Source organism: Puma concolor, chromosome B4 (assembly GCF_028749965.1).
Source record: "Puma concolor isolate L17-30 chromosome B4, mPumCon1.1.hap2, whole genome shotgun sequence".
In the NCBI taxonomy this organism is placed as follows: domain Eukaryota; kingdom Metazoa; phylum Chordata; class Mammalia; order Carnivora; family Felidae; genus Puma; species Puma concolor.
In genome coordinates, this window is record NC_141673.1 from 39,431,122 (window position 1) to 39,456,190 (window position 25,069).

General features: G+C 34.1%; 1 protein-coding gene across 11 annotated transcripts in view; it reads left to right on the plus strand.

The window, feature by feature from the left end:
• PPP1R12A (protein phosphatase 1 regulatory subunit 12A) overlaps positions 1–21,925 on the plus strand; it is a 160,409-nt gene extending 138,484 nt beyond the window's left edge. For 4 of the 11 annotated variants that reach the window (XM_086712745.1, XM_086712740.1, XM_086712746.1 and 1 more), the window contains 7 exons: positions 6,159–6,175; positions 7,242–7,377; positions 9,300–9,404; positions 14,687–14,734; positions 17,171–17,221; positions 18,108–18,277; positions 19,748–21,925. In XM_086712745.1, coding sequence (XP_086568871.1) covers positions 6,159–6,175; positions 7,242–7,377; positions 9,300–9,404; positions 14,687–14,734; positions 17,171–17,221; positions 18,108–18,242 — 492 coding nt within the window. In that variant the 3' untranslated portion in view covers positions 18,243–18,277; positions 19,748–21,925. Of the gene's footprint in view, positions 1–6,158; positions 6,176–7,241; positions 7,378–9,299; positions 9,405–14,686; positions 14,735–16,410; positions 16,442–17,170; positions 17,222–18,107; positions 18,278–19,747 lie in introns of those variants that run through there. The other 7 variants (XM_086712741.1, XM_025926734.2, XM_025926736.2 and 4 more) reach the window with 4 other exon arrangements.
• Positions 21,926–25,069: the final 3,144 nt, after the last annotated feature.

Below are 25,069 nucleotides of genomic sequence, written 5' to 3' on the forward strand. Positions count from 1 at the left end.
CATTCATATTTTTCAAGGATTACCATTTGCTTGTGTTTGTATTTATTCCTGCAAAACTGTTAACTGCATACTGTACCTGCATGCTTGGGGATAGTACTCAGCATTTCTCTGGGATGTGGGGTAGACGGACTGGAAAGGACACAAAGAATATTTTAGAGGCAATAGAAATATTCTGGATCCTGATTGTAGTTGTTTTCTGAATATATACAACTGTCAAAACTTATCAAACCATGTACTCTAAGTGGATAGTTTATTGTATGTAAATTAATACTCAAAGTTGAAAACAAAAAGTATCTAAAAGATACCCAGAAGGTGGGTACCTTACCAGACCCAGATTTTATTTTTGTAAATGTAAGTTATATAGTTATATATAGTTACAAGTTATATTTTAGGGAAGACAGTAGGTCTTTTTAGCTTTCTTTACATTTGTTTAGAAATACACTCTAAAGGACTTTTATATTATCACAACTGATCATCCCAACGATCTTCTCAAAAAGGCATTTTCTTTTCCTCAGTGATGAAGAAACTAAGGCAAGTTTGAATGACTTAAAAGGTTACATAACTAGCAAATGTGGAAAGTTTCTTCCCAATAGTTATTTTCCTCCCTCTATTCCCTATTGTTTGGCTGTAGAGAAAGCTGACATGCTTTAAAGAGCTCTATTCACATAGGAGAAGAGCTGTAAAATATGAGTTGGTTCTAATCTTCTAAGTTCAACACTATCTAATCTGAAATGGCATTCTGGTCATAGCATCTTTATTTTTGACTTGGAGTTCCTAAATAGAACTATTAAATTCTTTGCAATCAGCAAGAATCTACAATAATATGAAGTGACCAGAAATTGGTTACCTGTGCTACGTGACTGTGGATGTTACTTTCAGGGCCAGGTTTCCTATTTTGTCCTGAAAGGTACTTTTATGTTATAATTAGGTAGCCAGACAGATATTGAGAAATTAATTACTTCCAAGGGTACAATTATTTGCAGGGTAAAACTTTATCGATAACTTTTAAATCTTTTGCCTATCAGTTGTCAGCACTCCCCCAATTCCCCTGTGTCTTGTGTTTATTATATTCTGTAAACTTGACCATTGTCTTCCTTTCCCATTGCTACCCTATGAATTCCCATCTTTCAAGAAAAAACAATAGATAAAAAAGAGGGAATGGGTTACTAAACCATCCTCAGCTGGCACTTCTCACTGCCTTATCACATAGACCTTACATCCCACCAGGCTGGGATAGAAGGGAAAAGATTTTCTGATTCACAGAGTTATGACTTTGAAGCATATTCAGATTAGTTGGGTTTTAAGTTTTACTGTTAATTAACATTGAGTAGAAAATTGTTTCTAAGAAGAAACATTTTCTTAGTTCCAAACAATTTAAATAGATTTTTTTTTCATTTTATCTATTTTTTTCACAGAAATAAGCAATTTTATTAGGAAATCCCAAAGAGTGGCTTTATTTTTTCTTAATTTGAACATATACTTAATTTTAAAATAATCATTAGTATTATATCTCAGAGCTGTAAATTCTTAATAAAAAGGAGAACTGGGTTGTTTGTTTTAATTTTTAATTTAATTTAATTTTTTTTTAATAATTTACATCCAAATTAGTTAGCATATAGTGCAACAATGATTTCAGGAATAGATTCCTTAGTGCCCCTTACCCATTTAGCCCACACCCCCTCCAGTAACCCTCTGTTTGTTCTCCATATTTATGAGTCTCTTATCTTTTGTCCCCCTCCCTGTTTTTATATTATTTTTGTTTCCCTTCCCTTATGTTCATCTGTTTTGTCTCTTAAAGTCCTCATATGAGTGAAGTCATATGATATGTGTCTTTCTCTGACTAATTTCGCTTAGCATAATACCCTCTAGTTCCATCCATGTAGTTGCAAATGGCAAGATTTCATTCTTTTTGATTGCCAAATAATACTCCATTGTACATATTTACCACATCTTCTTTATCCATTCATCCATCGATGGACATTTGGGCTCTTTCCATACTTTGACTATTGTTGATAGTGCTGCTATAAACATTGGGGTGCATGTGTCCCTTCAAAACAGCACACCTGTATCCTGTGGATAAATGCCTAGTAGTGTAATTGCTGGGTTGTAGGGTAGTTCTATTTTTAGTTTTTTGAGGAATCTCCATACTGTTTTCCAGAGTGGCTGCACCAGCTTGCATTCCCATTTTTCATTTTAAATAAAGGATTATTTAGCTCTTGTTTTTGTGCTAACATTCAGTTACAAGTAACAGAAAACCCAACTCAAACTAAAGAGAATTTATTGTGCTCCAGTTATATTACACAACCCTGTTTCAGCTTCAGCCTCAAGCTAGTTTACCTCACACTGCTGGGATTATAATAATTGGCTTAAGCCAGACAAGGCCCACCACTAAGATAGTGCAGCCATTTTGCTACTAATGTGGGCCATATACCATCTCACCTAAACCAAATGACTGGTACACCATGAGGAAAAGGAAGAATGGAGGTTAACATACTAACAGTATCTTCTACAGTAGACTAGAAAAGCGCTTCCACCAGTATGCTACTCTCTTTTTAAAACTTGTAGCATCGGGGTGCCTGGGTGGCTCTGTCAGTTGAGCAACCGACTTTGGCTCAAGTCATGCTCTCACGGTTTGTGAGTTCGAGCCCCGCGTCCAACTCTGTACTGACAACTCGGAGCTTTGTAGCCTGCTTCTGCTTCTGTGTCTCCCTCTCTCTGACCCTCCCCCACTCATTCTCTGTCTCTCTCTGTCTCAGAAATAAACATTAAAAAAAAAATTAAAAAAAAGAAAAAACTTGTAGCATCAGCCCTTACTTTTCTGTGTAAAAGTATTAGCAGCAAAATTCTTCTGTACATTTTCTGAAATAAATAGTGTCATCAACACCTCAATAGTGTGTTTGATGACAGAACTTCCATTAGGGTTCTAGAATCCAAGTTAACTACATTACAAAATGGTGTGTGCCCTGTACATTTTTGCTTCAAAGATAAGTAAATTGGATAAGGCCAAAAAGTTCTTAAAAATTCTCAATTGCATATGAAGCTCAAGCTGTCTACTTTCAGGATATAAATTAAAAGAAATTAAGATTAAATTTTATCATAGAAAGCTGCATTACTTTATCATAACATCTGTTACATAGAATTATGTATAATTATTATAACGTTCATTATTTCTAAAAATGGGACTTATGTTGCTTTGGTTATTGTGATTTGCTATCATTAAGTTGTTAGATAATAAAACTTTTACCTTGCAAAGGACATTAGTAATAAATCAAGAATTTTAAGTATAGGAGTGCCTAGGTGGTTCAGTCTGTTAAGCCTTCGACTTTGGCTCAGGTCACGATCTTGCAGTTCACGCGTTCGAGCCCCGTATTGGGCTCTCTGCTGAAGGCTCAGAGCCTGGATTCTGTTTCAGATTCTGTGTGTCCCTCCCTCTCTGCTCCTCCCCTGTTCATGCGCACGCGCGTGCTCTTTCTTTCTCTCTCTCTCTCTCTCTCAAATAACCATAAAAAAAATTTTTTTTAATAATAAATAAAAAAGAATTTAAGTATAACACTAAGGCAAGAAAAAAAAGATTAACAGATTTGATTATTTAAACATGTAAAACTAGAATATGACAGAAAAGATACCCTTATTAAAGTTGAGGCACATTTACTCTGTTTATAAAGTGAATAATCTTAATCCTCTTTTTAACATTTAAAAGATTAGTATTTGTACTATTAAAAGACTCACTAAAAGGAAAGTAGAGACAGGATATATGAAATTAGTAAGTTTTATAAAAGAAGAAATATAAATGGCCAGTAAATTTTAAAATGCATTCAATCTTAACAACCAAAGACATGACAGTTAAAATAAAAAGTGAAATTAGCAGAAGTTAATAATGCTCAGATTTGGTATGATTACTGTTAAAATAGGCATTTTTATATAAGATTTTGGAACTGTAATAAATTCATTCTTTACTGAGATTAGTTTAACAGTACAAATCAGAAGCTCACTTACATGTGTATCCAAAAAAGGTTAACAGTAGTTATCTAAGAGGGTTGGAGGCACAGGGAGTTACAGTGAAACTTTTTTACGCTGTGGTACTTTTATATGACCTTCTGGCACTGTAATAAGGGTATTTTTACTTTGAAAAAATAATTTTATAACACAGGGAGCAAGGATGTTACTATATGAAATAAGGACATCTACCATTTGAAATAAGCTAGTCATAAAATAGACATACTATGATTCCATTTACATGGGGTATCCAAACTATTCAAACTCTGCCAAAGTAGAGTTCTGGTTTCCAGGAGTTGGGGGTAGAAGAATATGGGGAGTTGTTCAATGGGTGTAAAGTTTGTTTTGCAAGATAAAAAAGTTCTAGAGATGTGTTGCACAACAGTGCGAATATAGTTAACACTATTAAGCTATACTCCTAAAAGTAGTTTAGATGGTGAATTTTGTGTTACGGGGTTTTTATCCCAATTTTAAGAATGTAAATAATGACCAGTGATCACACGATTTTTAAAGACAAAGAAATGAAATTTGAGTGATTTCTGTGACTGCTTGGAGTTTTTGTTTTTTCTTAAATTTAAATCAGCAAACCAGAGTGCAAATTGGTGAGGTGAGAGGTGATGTTTTCATTTGATATGTACACATGGATATTTTTTTGAATTTTAATAGGATCTCTTGGGTTTTTTTGAGATATAATTGACATATAATACTGTATTTGTTTCAGGTGTTCAACATAGTGATTCATTATTTGTATATATTACAAAATGATCACAATAAGTCTAGTTAACATCCATTCCTACACATAGTTATACATTCTTTTTCTTGTGATGAGAACTTACAAAGACTATTCTCTTAGCAATGTATGAATTTGAATCTCTCAAAAATTGAAATTTCCCTTCAGAATTGTTAATTGTTATAAAACTAATGAACAAATCAATGAGGTAAAGCATTGTGTGAAAAAAATAGGAAGCAAGTGCAAAATTAAAATTGGGTGGGTTCTTTTTTTAACTTTTTTTTAAATGTTTGTTTATTTTTGAGAGAGAGAGAGAAAGACAGAGCATGAGCAAGGGAGGAACAGAGAGAGAGGGAGACACAGAATCCAAAGCAGGCTCCAGGCTCTGAACTGTCAGCACAGAGCCTGACATGGGCCTCAAACTCACGGACCATGAGATCATGACCTGAGCTGAAGTCGGGCGTTTAACCGACTGAGCCACCCAGGCGCCCCCTACAATTGGTTTTCAATTTCAATAGACTAGTAAGGCATTTTTAGTCCAAGTTAGGCTTTAAGTAATCCCAAAAGAACTCAATAATTTTACAGTGCATTCAGAGATAAATATAATGGAAAAATACAATTATCTAAATTTTGAAATTTTACAAACCATTCTTTTTTTTTCTTTTTTTTAGCAAACCATTTCTTAATAGTTACCATACAGAAAATTATAGATTCAGCTAGTGCTTCAGTAGAAAGGGAAAAAGCTAAGGATGACCACCAAAAAAGTTTTGTCCCCTACTAAGACCCTATTAATCATTTCACTATTTAGATAAGAAAAGTTATGAAACATTGACATAGCATACCACTTACTTGAGAAAATTAAATCCTAATTTCCTATCCCCTAATTGCTAAACTTGGAGGAATTTATAGCTAGATTTCTAGAAAGTAAGTTTTAAACAAAATATGTGTATACTATTATATATAAAATACTTTAAGTATTCATTTGTTTGCTTCTCATGTTATTGCTTCAAAAACAGAAAAATGAGAAAAATAGTTGCTTTGGGATATCATGTAGTAAACTTGATGTTTCTTAATATAAAGATACTACTTTCTCCTGCAGGGTAGGTATAAGTAATAAATATGTGTCTTAGTCTCTCTCTTTTTTTCTTCTAATTAAAAATATTGTATGATGGTATTTTCAGAAATTCATAAAAGATGACCATAAATTGCCAAGTGTAATTAGTTGCATGGCTATTATGCATGAAAAATATAGTGATTCTGTTCTAGAACTTCTAAGAATAATCACATTACAGTTAAAACATATAGATAGTAAATAGAGAAGTTTAGTAGTGTGACAATAGCATAAATGTTATGTTAAATTTACTTGATCTATCAAGTTGCTTTAATAAAAGTATAGAAATTTAGTATGCCTGTGTTTTTCTCTTTTTTCTAGACGGATTCCATTTCTAGGTATGTTTTATATTTTTACTGACTTTTTTCTTATTTTTATTTTTAGATTTTCATTCCATGTTGCTTTTAGATACTTACGGATTTTGTGAGTTGTTAGGATTATCTGAATAATAAAAATCTGTAGATGTTTAGACGACCTAATAACTGTTACCAGCTTTCTTTGTCAAAGCCTTTACTTCTAGTTAAATAGTCCCAGTAACTCACTAAGAAATAAAATTTTTTCTTAAACCCTTACAACAGTGATAACTTTTTAAGTTTTCCTAATAACAGCAGGGACTGATGAAACCCACCATAAATTTATTTGATGAGGTATTCTGAATCTTCTCTCCAATCCCTGCTTTAAACAAAAGAAAAACCGTGAAGACACTAAAAACTATCATCTAGCTCAAAATTATTTACCTTTTAGAGAACCTCCACAGTGTCCTTGAGTCTAACCTCCATTCCATTTCTCTTGCCCATAATTGTTAACCAAAGCCTTGTAAAACCAAGAACAAATTTTTGTATACTACACATTTCCATTGAAATATGGAGGCAATAGCTTTTATCAAGAAAAGGTAACCTGAATTCAGAACGAGATAATAAGAGAATTCTCATGTACAAATGAGATATGTTCTTTCTGTTTAGGGCAGACTTATTATCTGTTTGGATAGACTAGTTTATCAAATCTAAAATTTTTAGACAACTGTATGCCACTTAAAGGAAAAGTGCTACCAAAAAGTATAATACACCATCAATTATAAGCCATGTTCTATGTTCTGATTTCAGAGATTTTAAAATGTAAAAAAAAATGTACAATTTAAAATTGTTGAAATAATTTATCGTGATGTGAAACCAGTTCTGACTTTTGGATATAGATATATTGAATCTCTTCCTCAAATAATGGAAATGAATAATATTATAAATAACTTTCCACTTATTAAATGTATCATAAAAGTTGATTGATAATAGATGAGGGAGAATGTTATCTGCTGTTTTGGAATATCAAGTTCAAATGTAGTAGGATGCATGTTAATGTGAGCTGTAAAAGCCTTTAATAAAGATTTTGACTTTAATTCATCTTTTAAAGATATGAAACCAGTTCCACATCAGCTAGTGATCGGTATGATTCCTTATTGGGTCGCTCTGGATCATACAGTTACTTAGAAGAAAGAAAACCTTATAGTAGCAGGCTAGAAAAGGACGACTCAACTGACTTTAAAAAGGTACTTGGGTTATTCAACTATATTTAATAAAAAAATAATTGTTGGTTGATCTATTGATATATTTGATATATTTGTGTTTGGATATTATTCCTGGAACTCATTATGAAATCAATATCTTGAAATAACTTAATTTTCAGTTTGGGGCACTAAATGGTAGATAGCCTATAAATAAATAGCTGTTTTGTTGTTGTTGTTTTTTTTTTAAAGGAAAGAGACTTTATTTCACACTTAAGTGTCTCAGGCTAGTATGGTTGATTGAGTTGAAAAGAGGCATGGTTATTGGGGATGTTTGCGTGTGCATGCGCACACATTTTTCTTTACCTATTTGTTAATAAGAGGTGGCCAAAAAAAGGGAATAGAGCTTTCCTAGGAGAATAGAGTTTTTCCTAGGTAACTAAAAAACTTGTGGTAGCTTAAGTGCTATTACAGATTAAGGATGGAAGTATTTAGGAAGTAAGTCTTGGAAACTCAACAATCTAGGATTCTATCATAGTTCTTACATTTTTTGAGCTTAGAATAAACCTGATGAAATTTGTTGGGGGAAAAAGAAGCCTTGTGATACTTGTATGTGTTCCCCAGCTATTTGGCAGCTATTTGTATCACTTTCTTACAAACTAAGTCAGCAAGAGAAGGAAGGTGGGAGGTCGATTTACATTATGAATAAGATTGTCATTCATTCGGTAAAGAATTGAACCCTGAACTGTGCTAAGTGGTGAGTTTCTACTTATCAGCAGTAGATTGAAGATGCTGTCATTACACTTATGGATATCTTCCATGTAGTAGAAGAGAGAGAAGTTATCATACAGTCATACTAGTAAATGTATAATTTGAAAATAGAAACAATTATCCTGAAGTAAAGGATCTGTGTCCTAAAAGTGTATAACAAAGGAAAGTTACAGGGCCTAGAAACAGATGTTCTGAAGAAGTGAAACTCCAGAAGTGAATCCCAGAAGGGTGATTAGTTAAACTGGCAGAATGGGACAAAAAAGTTTTCTACGTGGAGTGAACTGCAAAGACATTGACCTGATGGTAGAACAGCACAGGATGCATTGAAGTAATTAAATTTTCAGTATGGCTAGTAGAGCAGAAGGGATGGAGGTGTGACATTGCAGTTAGGTGTTCACGTCAGGACCAGACCATACCTGTTTTACAGGGTGTTTTAAGGATATCTTCATACTGAGGACCCTGAGAAGCTAGTCAAGGGTTTCTAATGTCTGAGGGTTAATGGAATGGTTGGCATATGAAATTGAGATTGTAATTTGGAAAAGTTAATTCTTGCTGCTAATAGAACAAATTAGAAAGAGGTCAGGAAAACAGTTTTAATATTAAAATAGTCTAATAAGAGATGATTTTAGCCATCTATAGTGGTAGTAGTAGAGATGAAGGGGAAAGAAATAGTAGATTCAAGTGTTACAAAAGTATTCAAAAAATATTTCACTTTCCTTTAAATTTCATTAAAGGAAAAATACATTCATTAAATGATAAATACAACTGATGCTCCGTCTCAGTGTCAGAAATTCAAGAGAGAATGGTAGGCAGAGAAGTTCACAGACCCCAAATGAAGATCACTTGGAAGCTATTCAACCCTTAGCTGTAACTGTCATTGGTCTGTAGATATGTAGTCCCTCTTTATCATATAAATGAATTTTTTTTAATGGAAATAGAAAAGTTAGATTTTTTAGTGATATCTTAAATTTGTAACATGATCTAATTTGTTAAAGAGTGTATATGGACAAACACCTGCATAGCATAACCAAAAATTTCTGCCTTGCAACCACAAAGCATTAAAATACTTTTTAAATGTCTTCTTTAATGGCTTCTATCTCTTATTAATCTCTGTTTCAATATTGCAAATAATCAATGTGAAATCTTAAAATATTAGGAGAGCAGAAAAGTAATTTGTTCTTCCCTACTTTTTACAGCTTTATGAACAAATTCTAGCTGAAAATGAAAAGCTGAAAGCACAGCTACATGATACAAATATGGAACTGACAGATCTTAAATTACAATTGGAAAAGGCCACCCAGGTTTGTACCTTTTTCTGTTCGTTACCCTGAAGGTAATAGTTGTGATTTATTCTGTCTAAAAAACTGGACTGAAATATTCTCAGATGTTTCTTTGAAAGATAAGTTTGGTTACTGGTAATAGCTTATCAGTAAGAAGGAATCAAGATCATACAGTTTAATGATGACTTCATTTTACTTCTTTCTAGAATGAATTAACAATACAAAAGTATAGGGGTACCTGGGTGGCTCAGTTGGTTAAACATCTGACACTTAGTCTCTGGTCATGATCTCAGTCATGAGATAGAGCCCCGTGTCGGACGCTGTCAGTGCAGAGCCCACTTGGGATTCTCTCTTTCCCTCTCTGTCTCTGCCCCTACACCATGCGTGCACAGCGTGTACTCTCTCTTTCTCAAAATAAATAAACTTAAACACACACTCACAGATGTATAGCCTTGTAGTGGAAAGTTGAGGTGTTTTTAAGCCTTTTAATGCTTATGTTGTGATACAGGGCTTAAATGCTTATTTCCAGAATACCAAATGTAGCAAGGTTTTAAAAGCATCTATACAGAATCTTCTTAAGGCCGTAAAATAATTTTGTAATCACTGTTTTTTAATTTAATGTTTTATTTTTGAAAGAAACAGAGTGAGAGTAGGGGAGGGGCTGAGAGAGGGAGACACAGAATATGAAACAGGCTCCAGGCTCTGAGCTGTCCACACAGAGCCCAGGGTGTGGGGCTCGAGCTCACGAACTATGAGATCACGACCTGAGCCGAATTCTGGCGCTTAACCAACTGAGCCACCCAGGCACCGCTATAATCACTTTTATTCATTATAAATATTTTCTGTTTGTTCCTTAAAAAGTAATTTGATATAATAATGCTGGAATAAGATAGTTTGTCTTTAACGCTTTTTACCTACTATGCAGCAGCCTACACGAGACCATTTTAGACAAGAAAATTGGGATAGCTGAACAAAATTCACAGCTGTATATATGATGTAGGATACATTTGATCTAGGAATTGTTTCCTAAGCTTTTTTCATGGAATACTGTAATTGTGGGAGATAGTGATAGACACATTCCTTCCTCATTCTCTACCTGTCCTCATTCAAAGAGAAAAGTTTTGTAACCCAAGAATCTTCGGAGATACTATACTACATCTTGGAAGTTTTATAGGATACTATTCATGTGTTAAAAGCCTCTAAGGGGTCCCATAATTTTTAAGAAAACAAACTTATTTAATTTTAACATGAGACCTTCTAGTATAAACAAATTTCTGCAGTACAACTTTTGGAATCCAGTTTGAAGTCACTGATCTAAAAATGGCATCTCCAGTTGTATAAATGAGACTGTATACTTTCATTGGTCATTCTTTTATACTTATCTTTTTTATAATTTTTTAAGTTCTCTATGTGAACTTCTACTTGTTACTAGGTACCTTCTTGTTGTTGTTAACCTCTATTACATTGTGAAGCAATTGGCAATGCACAGTGGAGGCTTTGCTAAAATTCCAGGAGTTAAGATAACCTTATGAGGTTATTCAGCTCTGCAGATTCCATCAGCTGCTGAGGGTTTACTATAAGGATATACAGAGAAGTAAGTCAGAACAAGAATACATTTCACAGTGAGGTGTCATAAAAACTTAGAATGTCATACAAGTTACAACTTGCTGGTTTATGCTTAGGCTTTATGGTAAACTGGAAAGTCATCTTTCTTTGGGTTGCATTAGTAGCTTTGTAAACCTCCTCATATAAAAATATCATAACTAGTTTTCTGAAAATAGCTTTAGCTCTAGAGATTTGATCATAATGTTTTCTAAATAAAAATGTTCACTGCTTTAAAAAGAAAAAAAGTTCACTGCTTTCTACAGCAGTGTCCTGTAACTGGTGAGTCAACTAATCTGTGTTTTTACTGCTTACTACCTTCTCTGTTTTTCTGCTCTCTGCGTACCCTGTTGTCATTTCATTCTTCCTATATGTCTCTCATTTGAATTCTACAAGAGAGGAGAACTGATAGAATTAGCCAGTTATTATCAGCATGGAGCAGTCCTGTTACAGCTCACGGTCTTGTTAGTGAAAAGTCCAATTTCATAGGACACTGGACAACCAATAGCAAGTTGCCTTTGGGTCCTGTACCAATTTCTGATCCTGTGGACTGTGGCCAGAAAAGTCACTGGATTAAAAAGTATGACAGCTTCTGCCTTAGCAGACATTCTGAGTACCATGCCCAGTATACTGAATGAATAATGGGAAGGGTAATTCAGAGTTTAAGACATCGGTAAGTATTCAGAGTTACTATCTTAGTTGGGAAACCTATGTAAATGTTATTTGTAAAATTTAAGGATATATGTAAAAGCAGAACTGATAAACATTAAGCTTTTTGTTCAACTCTAGAGTATCTATGCTGAGTATTTAAGTCTACTATGAATCATTCTACCTGATTTTTTAATTTTCTTTTTTGAGCATTACTTCCATAACATAGTGGTGGCAGTTTGATAGTTGCATGGAGTTTTTTCCAAGGGATATCATCCTATTAATCATATGTTTGATAATAGTTGGCCAAGGGACTCTAGAATCATTAAGTCCCATCTTAGTCCAGCCACCCTCCTCCATGTAGTCTCCAACAGAGGGAAATAAGCTGATTTACCAAAAGCTGGTTTGATGAATATTTTGTCAAATGTCATTTCACTAGATTTAGTAATTATGATTTTAACAGCTTATTAACTACAAGATTTACCAGAAATATTAACTAATTAATAAAATTGATTTTTAACATAAGAAATTAGCACATAAATCATAAAGTTGCTAAAATGTCCCTATATGAAGAAAACTCCTCAATAAAATGCCAATTTTCCATCTAAACTTTCATTAACTTACATATAATGGCATTGTTTCAGCTATTTCTGATTTCTTTCGGGTGCTTTTGAATGTCATTTTTAAATTTTTCAGTCTTTTTTTTCCTTTTCTTTTTTTTTTTTAAGTAATCGCTACGGAACTCAAACCCACGACCCTGACACCAAGAGTCACATGCTCTCCTGAATGAGCCAGCCAGATGCTCCTACATCTTTCAGTCATTTAAACATTTTTAGGATTCATTTGCAGATCTTCAAGGGGCACATTATATTAGCCTTTGTTTTGTATTTCTAGCAATAAAAATATAAATTTAAATTTAAAAACAAAAAGAAATCAGAATTAGTTGAAAAGTTTTTATATTTGATACATATATATTTTATATTTGATTTCTAACAATAAGTAAGTAAAATGTCGACTTTTCTTTTTCCAGAAAGAGTAAGCACAAAAGCATAAAACCATTTAAAACAACAGAGAAAGGGAAGGATACCCGGCTATGATTAGATCTTTAACTTTTATATACCATAACCACAAAAAAGAAATTGTGATAAAAGGATCAAAAAGTAACGGTTGCAAGTCTGAATAATACTAAAGCATGAATACTGAAAGGGCTGACAGAACAGAAAATTGTATAAAGAAACATTTAGGGGTTTAGGGGTGCCTGACTGACTCAGTTAGTAGAGCTTGCAACTCTTGATTTTGGAGTTGTAAATTCAATCCCTGTGTTGAGTGTAGAGATTACTTAAAATCTTTAAAAAGAAAAAAAACATTTAATGATGAAATATATTTTTAAGTAAATTTTGTAGTTAATAGTCATAAAAGAGCATTCTTGTTAATAAAGTTGCCAAAAAACAGGGCACCTGAGTGGCACAGTCCATTGAGCATCCGACTTCAGCTCAGGTCATGATCTCTCAGTTTGTGGGTTTGAGCCCCATGTCAGTCTCTGTGCTGACAGCTCAGAGCCTGGAGCCTGCTTCGGCTTCTGTGTCTCCCTCTCTCCACCCCTCCCCCACTCTCTCACTCTCAAAAATAAACTTTAAAAAAATGTTACTTATCATTCTTTTTAAAAAGGTGTCAAAGGGGCACCTTGGTGGCTCATTTGGTTAGATATCCAACTTCGGCCCGGGTCATGATCTCACTGTGTGTGGGTTTGAGCCCCACATCAGGCTCTCTGCCATTAGCGAAGAGCCTACTTAGATCCTCTGTCTCACTTTCTCTCAGCCCCTCCCCAACTTGCTCTCTTTCTCTCTCTCAAAAATAAACATTTAAAAAAAGTTGTCAAAAACTATTTTTGGGGGCACCTGGTTGGCTCAGTCGATTAAGCAGCCGACTTTGGCTCAGGTCTCTCATGGTTCATGGGTTTGAACCCAACATCAGGCTCTGCACTGACAGTTCAGAACCTGGAGCCTGCTTCAGATTTTGTGTCTCCCTCTCTCTTTCTGCTCCTCCCCTGCTTGTACACTCTCTGTCTCAAAAATAAATGAATAAACATTAAAAAAAAAAAAAACAACACTTCTAGTAAATTGGTAAGATTGAGTATTCAGCAAATTCGCTTTTGGGAAGTGAGCCATTTAATGAGTTTTTGGTTGTTTTTTTTTCCGGCAAAGTGACCAGGAATCCCAAGGGAGATAAATGTGCAGAAGTCAGTGTAAGTCAGAAAGAACTAGGATAGAACTTGTTTTTTAACTGGGTCTTTTACTCAGTATTCATATGCAGAGCTTTGTGGTGTTACATGCACCATATGACTTAAAATCCCAAGGGTCCTTTCCATCCCCCATATCTCAGGGGACTTTGTCAACTTTGAGTTGATCACATTGTACAGGAAGCAGGAAAATGAGTCCTAAGTTCACCAGGAGAAGAAAAGCTATATAGCTAGGATTTCTTCTAAGTGACCAGGAGTATGAACCTTACTTACCAATTTTGGAATATGGGTGATTGTTAACAAAAACTCTAGAGAGAGAGAGTGGGCAAGACTAAGCTGGGAGAGAAAACAAAATTTAGGCCAGTTCACTGGTTTGTCTGCATGGATATTTCACTCAATCTAGTCCGAACTACATTTCAGTCAAGGTCTTATAATTTGACCATTCGGATTAGCCACTCCTCCTGGTGGGGTAGGAAAGGAGAGAGTTTGAGCATTGGAGGAGAAACTGTAGGATCTTTTTGGTGTTGTTCCACAGTTCTCCTCCTTCCTTACCCCGTACTGTACTATGTAAAGACCTGAGGAAAGTGGAATGTAGTCCATGAGAGCTGTGGACACCATTCTGTTTCTAAGCATTCCTTTAACTTTTTATTGTTTCAATACAAAACTGATTTTTATTTATACCTGTGTATTCCTCTACCTGACTAGTATGACTTATTTGAATACCACTAGAGGAGAGCTACTGTGGTCCTCCTCCACTACCAACCCCCACATTTACTGTACTTAGATCCCTTTTATATTTCTTACTTTGTTACAGAGGCAAGAAAGGTTTGCTGATCGGTCACTATTGGAAATGGAAAAAAGGGTAAGTGTCCATTTTATTGAGTAAGTAATCTTTTTCCCCTTTTATTTTATATAAGCAATAGTGGAGGATTTTTTTCTTTCAGTTTTGGCTTTATGGTTGATAGTTTTAATTAGTGTAGATTAATGTTAATTTAATTAGGAATGTTTTCTGGCTTAGCTTCTTTATACAGTTCTATGGGATCTCTGTAGGTGTGAAATAACCCTGCCTCTGTAGGTGTTAAGACTTAATTTACCATGTTATTCCTTTAATGGATTAAAAAAATCTTTGCCTTCATTCTGAAATATACACATTGTGGTAATGAATCTGATGTTTTTGATATGCCATTTATCTCCTTTGGTTTTCTGTGGTGATATACTTAAAACATTTTGGTCATGTATACATTTAGTTTAATTGTTTGCAAAATTTAAAGTTTATAAAGATTCTAAGAACATCAAATTTTAAAATTCTTTTTAAATTAATGATGCTTTACTTAATTTTGAATTTAAATATTTAACTTAAATAGGATATTTTAAACAAAAAATGATTATTAGAAAAGTCTTTTTGCTCTTTTTTGTCTTTCTGTAATTTTTTAGCTGGCTGTGATATAGTCACGTGTATTTCTTCATTTATTACTGTTATTGCTCAGGGGTCTTACAGTGGCCATAGGAATAACTCTACAAGTTTAGTTTGAGCAGTTCAGAATGTATAAATGATCAAAAGTTAAAGGAAAATGCCCAAAAAGTATCTGTTAGTTCACGTGAGCTGTGGTTAGAGAAGTTATATCCTGGGTAGCTGTGATCTCTAAGTCAAAGAATAAATAATCAGGAGCAGTTGATAAAACATTTTCTTCCATTCCATTATAAAAATAGCCAATTTACCTTTTTGACCAAAAACAAAAAAGAGAGAGAGAGAGAAATGATGTCTGTCCTTTTTTATTCTTGGCTTGCGCATACATGATACATGTATTCATACTCTGACATTCTCATCTGACTCCTTTGCCTGCCTGTCGAATGCAGATAAATTACTGAGTACCTTATCTACTTCCATTTTAACAGACATTAGTAATCATAGTATTAATAATAACTGCTAGCATTTATTCAGTGTACCAGGCAGGCACTGGGCTAGCACTTTACATACATTTTCTCGTAACCATATTTTTTAATGTTAATAAGTTTGCCAAACAGAAGAAATTGCCTACATCTTTATAATTGCTATTTTGGTGATAAGACAGTTAGATATAGACAAGTGTTCTTGTCTTTTTTACCAGAAAATAGTTAAAATCTTGAAGGTACCTAATAAAATTAAGGATGATGGGGTAGAAGGAAATAGGCTATTTATGATATTTCACCAAGTTACAAGGATCAAATATGACACTATATATCCTAGTGTTTCGGGAAATGCAGTGGTTTTTATGAATTAGTCATGGCTGTATTACTAACTAGCAGAAAGTCCTATTCATAGGAAATAACATTTTTGTCTATGTAATAGTGTTTAAACAAGTTAAAAATAGAATAACATGGTACTTAAAAGACTATGAGTAGGATCCTATTTTTTTTTTACATCATATAACCTAAAGCATTAACATTTACAGTAAATGTACTGCTTTACTAAATATCAACATTAATTATTAATCTGGGAAAGAATGTCTTGGGAATTCATAGTGATTAAACTAAATTTAAATGGTTTGTATCTGAAAGGTGACCGGCAAGAGTCAGTATCTTCTGGGCGGTATGACCTAACCAAAGTTTTACAGCACATTAATTACTGCTGCTTGCTTTTTGCATAACACCCTAGAATGCTTATTGTTTAAGGCAGAATAAAACAGTACACTGCAGTAACGTATTGTATGTTACCTTTGCCTGTCACTCTTTGAAAGGAGGAACATGAAAATACATGCTGCAGCTGCTGCTTCATTAGAGTCACGGCATCAGTGCTGCACACAGTATCAAGCTCAGTACAAAACTGTAAAGCCAACTGGATAAATAATGGCTAGTAGACCTTGCAGGTGGAGGAGATGAACTTCTCTTAGATCCTTTTGAAAGTTTACACATATTTTAGGCATGTTTGCTTCTTGCGTTTCTGCTTCTGTCACTGTAGAATAATTGCATCTATGTGTGGGGTTTTTTTTCCTCTCTACATAATCCTCAGTCTTGAGTATTGGTTTATTCTATGCCTAAGTTTAAATGAACTGAAAAAACAGTTTGAACATGTTATGTAGCATCTTACCTTAAAGTCAAAGCTTTAAAGAAAGAGCTTATAGAAATTAATAAAAATAATAATCTTCATATTTATTTCTTGAAAGACATTTGGAAAGCTCTTTGCACATCACTGGCATCACATCTTTTTCCACACTGCTCCTGATTTGATTTTTGACTCTAAAGTGTCACTATTTCACAACTTAGAGAATTAAGAATATAATAATTATGTGATAAATATTGGTACCTTAAATTGATCTAGGAACGAAGAGCTCTAGAAAGAAGAATATCTGAAATGGAAGAAGAGCTCAAAGTAAGTAAACCATGCTACTACTTATGAGAGACAGTGCTGTTTACGAACTTAAATTTTACAGAACTAATAACATACTGTGTTCATGTTAATTGTTCTCAACACTGATTGTGTAATTTGTGAATTATCCATATGCCGTGCTTCTCTTTATTCCTAAATCCAGGTTTTAGGTGAGCTAGGAGAACATTTATAATTCAAATCTTTTTGTTAATCAATTTTTATGGCTGTTTTGATAGTCAGGTGTAGAAGAAATTAGACAATAATGACTATAAGATTTGGGATTTAGTATTTATTCTTCACATTTCACATACTCTGTTTCTTGGAGAGTAAATGGTGGAGTGGGGATCGATACAAAAGTGTTTTCCTTTGAAAATAAAGGACTTTACGGTAGTGGGCCAGCAGAGCTGTATTTTATGGAACTCTGAATTACCTGTAGAAGTAACAATTTGTTTTGAATGTTGGAAGGAACACTTCTTGCAGGGGGAACAAAAATAGCACAGTTAATTGATTACCTTTTATCATATTGTCTTGCATAAAATATCTTTATCACATTATGAATTAATGAACTGATACTTATGAAAATGTGCCTATAGAATTAGACTGTCAAGATTTAATTATTGTATTGCTGAATTTGGTTCTTTGTTAGAATATTATTATTGAATGACTTTGGAGACAAATTTTTTGGATTTTGTTTGTTTATGTATTTTGTTTGATATGGAATTTTAGGACTACACTATTTACCTTTGTGAATCTCATGGAATATCCTTTTAAGACTCTTAATTTTTTTCCTCTTATATTCATTTATCTGTGATTCTTTGTATTTTTATTGTCCTCTTTTCCATTTTCTTATTTTTTTATTTTCTATTTCTTTATGTTCTAATTCCTGCAGAACCTGCACCAAATAAAGCAAATTCAGACTCTGAGAGAGTTAAATGAACGACTGCTGACTGAGAATAGGGCCTTGACAAGAGTGGTAGCCAAGCGCTCAGGGTTCTGTAGGCAACTGCAGTCTGTGAACCTATAACTTGTAGTTTCATCATTTCTTCTTGGTAGAGCCAGGCAGGTGTTTTTGTATTAGTAAGCGTGTCTTGAGCTCACTTTTACAAATTAATGCCATTGTGTCTGTAGCTTATCATATAACTGTTAATTATGCATGGCTTCTCAGAATGTTAGAAAGTGTCACTAATTGTATATTCTGACTGATAAACTACAGTGAATTTAGAGAACGGTTTAGGGATTTAAAGACTTGTCTGCACTTTTGCAAAAGCTTGTGCACATTTTTGGCTCTACAGATAATTTATGGATTAAAACTATGACCATTTAAAATTCTTGACTAGAAAGAAAAAGGAACGTAAACAATGTAACATGTATTTTACATATAATTAATATGTTGAAGGTGACGATTAAACATGTTTTATCTGTTTTTCAAAATAATGTCATTTTCACTCAGAACCACTTCAGGTAATATTCACTTAGTCCTTTACAGTGGTATCCTGATACATAAACTTCACATTACTGTATTTTATAACCATATATTCTGAAAACAAGAATTGATTCATTCCACATAAATTTAAACTCTTCATAAAGATTTTGCTTAAGGTAATTTTGCCAAGTAGAAGTTTTACTTTTGTCTAATTTTACAATCTAGTACATCTTGAAAGCTGAGGAAAGGTAGTAAAAAACTATTTCCAGTGTCTTGCAAAGTATGTTAGTGTCCAAAGTATAAACTGTTCTACTTCCTAGCAAATCTGGCAGAGCACATGGAATTTAAGTCATTCTTAGTAGAAAATCCAGTTTACTGCTAACATTTCCATCCCCTCCTTCAGTTTGTCTATAGAACAGAAAATAGATCTCCTTTGAGGACCTGAGCGTGTGTTTTTCTCTTTGTTCCAAATACTGGTTGTTTTTTCAGTGCTTAGATATTTTCATAAATATATTTTGGCTTATAAGTTATTTTATACTATTCCAATAATAGGAATAATTGTTATCGTTTAATGAGCACCTATCTTGGATCAGACACTGTAGTACATGCTTAAGCTTAGTACTACAGTTGAATCCTTTAAGGAATTCTAATAATTTAGAACAAGTCTAACTCCCTCAAAATTTCCCTAAATAGGCTGGTTTTCTTGTGGAATAATATTTAAGGTCCGATGTAAATAAAGTTAAAAGGGTTTGGTTTAGGTGCTGATAGAAGTCTTAGAGGAACTCCCTTTGAGAGCCTATCCTAACAAAAACAGGCTTCATTTTCTTGGCTGCTCTAATACAGTGTGCTTGTGAGTCATAATATCAAGTGATTTAGTACATTCCAAATGATAACTTTGGGAAAATAAACTTCTCATTCCATCATTTATTAAACTAATTAGCGTCACAAATCAAGTTTTTTCTTTCTTATACGTTTTAGCCACTAGAAATTTATATAACTGACCAAGCTTGTTCATGTGTCTTGTGGTGAAAATATAAATACACTAAGGGTAACATTTTTGTCTTCCTATTGAAGTAAAACCTTTTCTTTTATTTTTACCCTCATAGATGTTACCAGACCTAAAAGCAGACAACCAGAGGCTAAAGGATGAAAATGGGGCCTTGATCAGAGTAATAAGCAAACTTTCCAAATAAAAAAAAGGAAAAAAAAAAGCAGCAAGTAATGGAATTGCACATATGAGCAACCCAGTGGACCATATTTGACAGTCACTGGAAGCCTGGGAAGAATCCAGGGAGACTGTCATTTTCGGATATCCTGCCAAATGCCCTCTTATCTAGGAATTTTGTTTTGTTTAATTTTCTGGGTTTTTTTTTTTTTTTTTTTCTTGTATCAAGACCATTGTTTCATGTTAATGCAGCTGCTGAGAAGATTTTTTTTTTTTTAATGACTGAGAAAACTTGTTTACAGCTCCAGCATTTAAGGAAAGTGTTCAAGGCCAGATATGCCTCAGAGATATTTAACCAGTAAGCCTTAGTTGTACATAAATACTTTTGTGTCAACAAAAACTTTCAGCTCTCACAGAAGACAGTTATTCAACATTTTTTGATGTGCCACAGTTTCCAGTTTTTCGATATTTTTTTGCTTTACATCTAAGTTTGGGTTTGTATTTTTTCCTTCTAACTCTTCATGTGGCAGACTCATCTATGTTTTCACAGCTTTCTCATTTACAGAAAAGAACACCTGTTCTCCTGATACCATTGTCATGTATTAGGCTGATGCTCTGTTGTCTTCCGCCTGGAACTGAATTGCTTGGTGGAACATTTGCTTTCACTGTTTGTGCAATATGCATTTATTTCTTATATGAATGCTTTAAAGTCAATTGAGATTAGATTCTTTTAAGTCCTATTTTCTGCCTTTGTTGGTCACTTTTTTGTTTTTGTTTGTTTTTTATTATTGTAGTGTATAATCCTCACATTCATTTTAGCAGGTACTGAGTGATGCTGTATATATAAATAAGTGTATTGTTTTGATTTTTAGACCACCACATGGCATGCTTGACTATTTTCTTAATTGAAATGTCTGTTAATGCAAAGTAGGCTACTCCATAATAGTGTTAAAAACAACATTTGCTAACAATGTGATATAAAGACTTAAAAAGTAACACATTATGTGGGGCCCTATCTTTACAAAAGTTTTCTACTGTAAAGTGCTTTTACTTTTATTTTCAGTTTTCATTTGATAGTATTCAACCACAACTAAAGTTGCATAAGATAATTGCTTCACATTTCACATACCTATATTTATCTGAGTGCTGTCTAAAACTGTTGTGCTAGCCAAAGTAATGCTATGAAATCATTTGCAGACTTAACCGTGAGTTAATGTTAAATGCACTGTTATTGCCATGTGAAGAGGCATTGACTTTGATACCACCATCATGTTCAGACCATTTTATACATTTCAGTGGCCTTTTAAAAAAAAAAAAAAAAAGCAAAACCAAGTACATAGTGAAGATGGCTTTTATTTGGACAAATAGCTTTTATATTTTCATCAAACCATGCAAAAAAATACCACATCTTTCTGGCACATAACTGTCTCCTTAACCACTGAACAGTTCAGCCATTTGAATAAATTGTACATTGTAAAGCTTATAGTAGCTAATTGTATTATTGATTGTATTGTATACTATATTAAATGTGAATTTGTACCCCTTCATTTTAAAAGGTCATTGTGTTCTACTGCCTATTTTAGATTACTTTGGGGCTGGGAAAGGGTGTTTTGGTAAGCAGGATTTTAAGTCCTCTCTCTCTTGATTGGTTTTATGAAGATATAAGGTTATGCTCTTACTACCAAGCTCAGGATTCTTGATTTTTAAAGGTACAAGGATAGTTATGGGAATTTTATTTTTGGTTATATTTGAACTGTATGAATGGTGGGTCTGAATATAGAGAATTTCCATGGTCTTATGTGGACGTAAAATATACAGATAATTGATCAGTTTGAGTGACTGCAACATGTTCTGGTTGCACAACAGTTAGGCATGCTAAGGATTATATTTGTGAAGTTTGGATGCCTGTGAAGAATGATTAAATACATGTTTCTAATATTTTAGTGTTTTGTATTTAGGTTATTTATTCTTTGTATCTAAAACTGAACAGCTACTGTGCTATATTGATTTTATTGGTAGTATTGAGCAGACCTTGTTTCTGCATGAAACTAGTTGCAAAACCCACTATTTTGGAAATAAAAATGTATTTTGACATATACAAATAAAATGAATAAAACTATTTTAAATGTGTGACCTTTTACTGAAGACACTTAAATTTTGTTCTGAGATATTTAAATTCTGCATGGGTATTTTTTCACTAATTGCTTTACTTGGATTCCAATTTGAATAATTTTCGAAATTGTAATATTGTGATAATTTGCACAACATTGTACATGCACATCTGTAAATGCAATCTTAATTGCCATATTTATGCAATCTGTGTACCAATTTCGACAAATGTTTATATATTTTACATAAAGCTGTCTGTATGCAGAATCTGAGAACTAGTTTTTTTATGATAATAACTGGGTAAAAAATAATAGCAAGTTTCAAGATAGTAGCTTTGTAGCATGAGATTTCATTCACATAGACATTTTGTGGTTTCTAAATTAAACCTGTGCTTTTTCTTAGCTGCAGACATAGGCTTGGGAATACATATAAAGATAATACTCCATTGAAATGTAAAATAACACATCATTCCTCAACCTGGGTTTGTCCCAAGTTCAGCCCCTCATCTACTTACACATCTATAACTACATAAAAGAGCCACTTCTAATTTGGGGAACTTGGGTAAAGGACTTGTGGCAAGCCTTTGTTTACATTAATATAAGAATTCAATTCTATTTTTTCTATTTTCAGTACTTGTTTTCCCTAAGCATGCTCACAGAACTAAGAACATTACTGTTGTTTGTCCTGCATAAAAGAATTTCACGTGCACATACTTCAAAGCCAAATGAAAAGCAGCTATAGAACTGTGTCAGAGAGGTCTCATACAAAAAGTAGGTATTTACCAATCCACTCGACTGCTTTACTCTTTTGCTTAGAAGTTTGTTATCACTTAGTCTTTCCTGGCCAATCTGAACAGTCATGACTCTCCATGTCATAAGTTGTCATAAGAAGAAAATCATCCAGAGCCCAGTTCTCTTCAGACCAGGACCATGTGTTTCCCTTAGGACACAATAGTCTTGTAGTTTGCCCTCCACTTCATCACTAGAAGCAGAATACAGCAGACTCCACTAACAACTATGAACTACCCATTGGTGAAAACCTTTGGCCACAAACATGAAGTCTGACTGATGAGCAGTCTTTTCTGTGATGTCCACGTGTTATACTGTATACATGTAATCTCTGTGCGTGACTGCGTGTACACAAGCTGCTGTCCAAAAAGGATTGAGTATAGAATAAAATTGTTTTGCCTGTTGTATATAGCTCTAGATACCTAAATACATTGCTTGACTCATTTTGGAAAGGTTCTCTGGGGTTAAATGCTTTGGAAATGATAGATTGCTTTCTCTGAGGTAAGTGACGGAGAGTGTCTTACTTCTTCTGTTCTTTGCCTACAAAATGACCAGATTACAAAGCAATAAATTTAGGGCTTCTGGGTGGTTCATTTAAGCATCTGACTTCGGCTCAGGTCATAATCTCACAGTTGGTGAGTTCGAGCCCCGCTTATCTCTCTTTTGTTCCTTGTTCACTTGCACCCTCTCTCTCTCTCTCAAAAAAATAAAAAATGAAAATAAATAAAAATAGAAGCATCGAGGAGTCAGGAGTTTAAGATTTTATAATAAGGTAACATAATTTGCTTATTACCATAACTTGAAATTTTATTACAAGATGTTTTTGTTTATTTTTGGTTTTGTTTTTTAAGAGACTGAGGAGGAACAGAGAGAGGGAGAGAGAATCCCAAACAGGCTCCGCATTTATCAGCACTGAGCCCAACACAGGACTTGAACTCATGGACCTTGGATGACCTAAGCCAAGACCAAGAGTCAGACAGACACTTACCCAACTGAGCCACCCAGGTGCCCTTATTACAAGTTGTTTAAAGTTTATTATAAGTGAGCTTTTCTGAGCAGGTCTGTCACAACTTGCCACTGCTTGAATTCCAATAAATATATAGGTCACAAAAATTAACTAGGTTTTCATTTTAAAAGGTAAATGAAAGGGATGCCTGAGTGGCTCAGTCAGTCAAGCATCCAACTCTTGGTTTCGGCTCAGGTCCTGATCTCACAGTTCATGAGTTCTAGCCCCAAGTCATGGGGCTCTGTGCTGACAACACAGACCTTGCCTGGGATTCTGTCTGTCCCTCCTCTGCTTGCGTTTCTTTCTCTCTCTCTCTCTCAATAAGTAAATAAACTTAAAAAAAAATAATAAAAGGCTAATGAAAAGGAGGGAGTGTTTAAGAAATTATCACTATTAGTAGATTTTGTTTTAAATAATATACAGCTAATAGGGCCTGTCCTTTGTGCTTCTATTTCTGGGAGACTGAAAGTAGAAAAGAAGAAATTTATCTCCTTTCCCTTTCTCATACAGTATTTCTCACAGGTCTGATTCAATACAAATCTATTTCAATAGGATACCTACAACAGGCTGGGTAAATAAAGTCCATCCCCATCTTCTCAGTGAGAAACCAGAGATAACTGATCTAGCATTCCAAGCTAATACAAAGCAGAGCTCTTACCCAACCTTTGTTGTGGTTGTCCTTGTTCTTCCCAACTCTCAATGCAGGACTTTATCTGCTATATCAGTTAGTCGGTTGGATGGTTTATTTGCATTAAATTGCATAAATTACCTGTGGGTCTCTTTTATATGTCTAGGCTTAAAATACTTCAGGGGTAGTGTTTCTTGATTTTTTTTTCACATTCTTATTCTAATTCCACATCCTTACCCCGCATTCACTAAATTTCTCCGTCTTTCCTTAGAACTTGTTATTACTAAACCATTTTGTCCTATAGTGGAATTTTTTTAGACTTTTAGGCTTTCATGCTCAAGCAGCTGGTTGATTTCCTGACACGAATTCTGTGTCCAATGGACCATCATAGTTTTAAAAATATTTTCACGCACCCACATGCAAAAGAACTTCTGCATTCTTAAAAAACAGACATTTTTAGACGCACCTGGGTGGTCTAGTCAGTTAAACGTCTGATTTCAGCTCAGGTCAAGATCTTGCAGTTTGTGGGTTCAAACCCCACGTTGAGCTCTGTGCTGACAGCTCAGAGCCTGGAGCCTGCTTCGGATTCTGTGACTCCAGTGTCTCTCCCTCTCTGCTCATACTCTCTGTCTTTCAAAAATAAACGTTAAAAAAAAATTTTTTTTAACGTTTATTTTTGACAGAGCATGAGTGGGGGAGGGGCAGAGAGAGAGGAAGACACACAATCCGAAA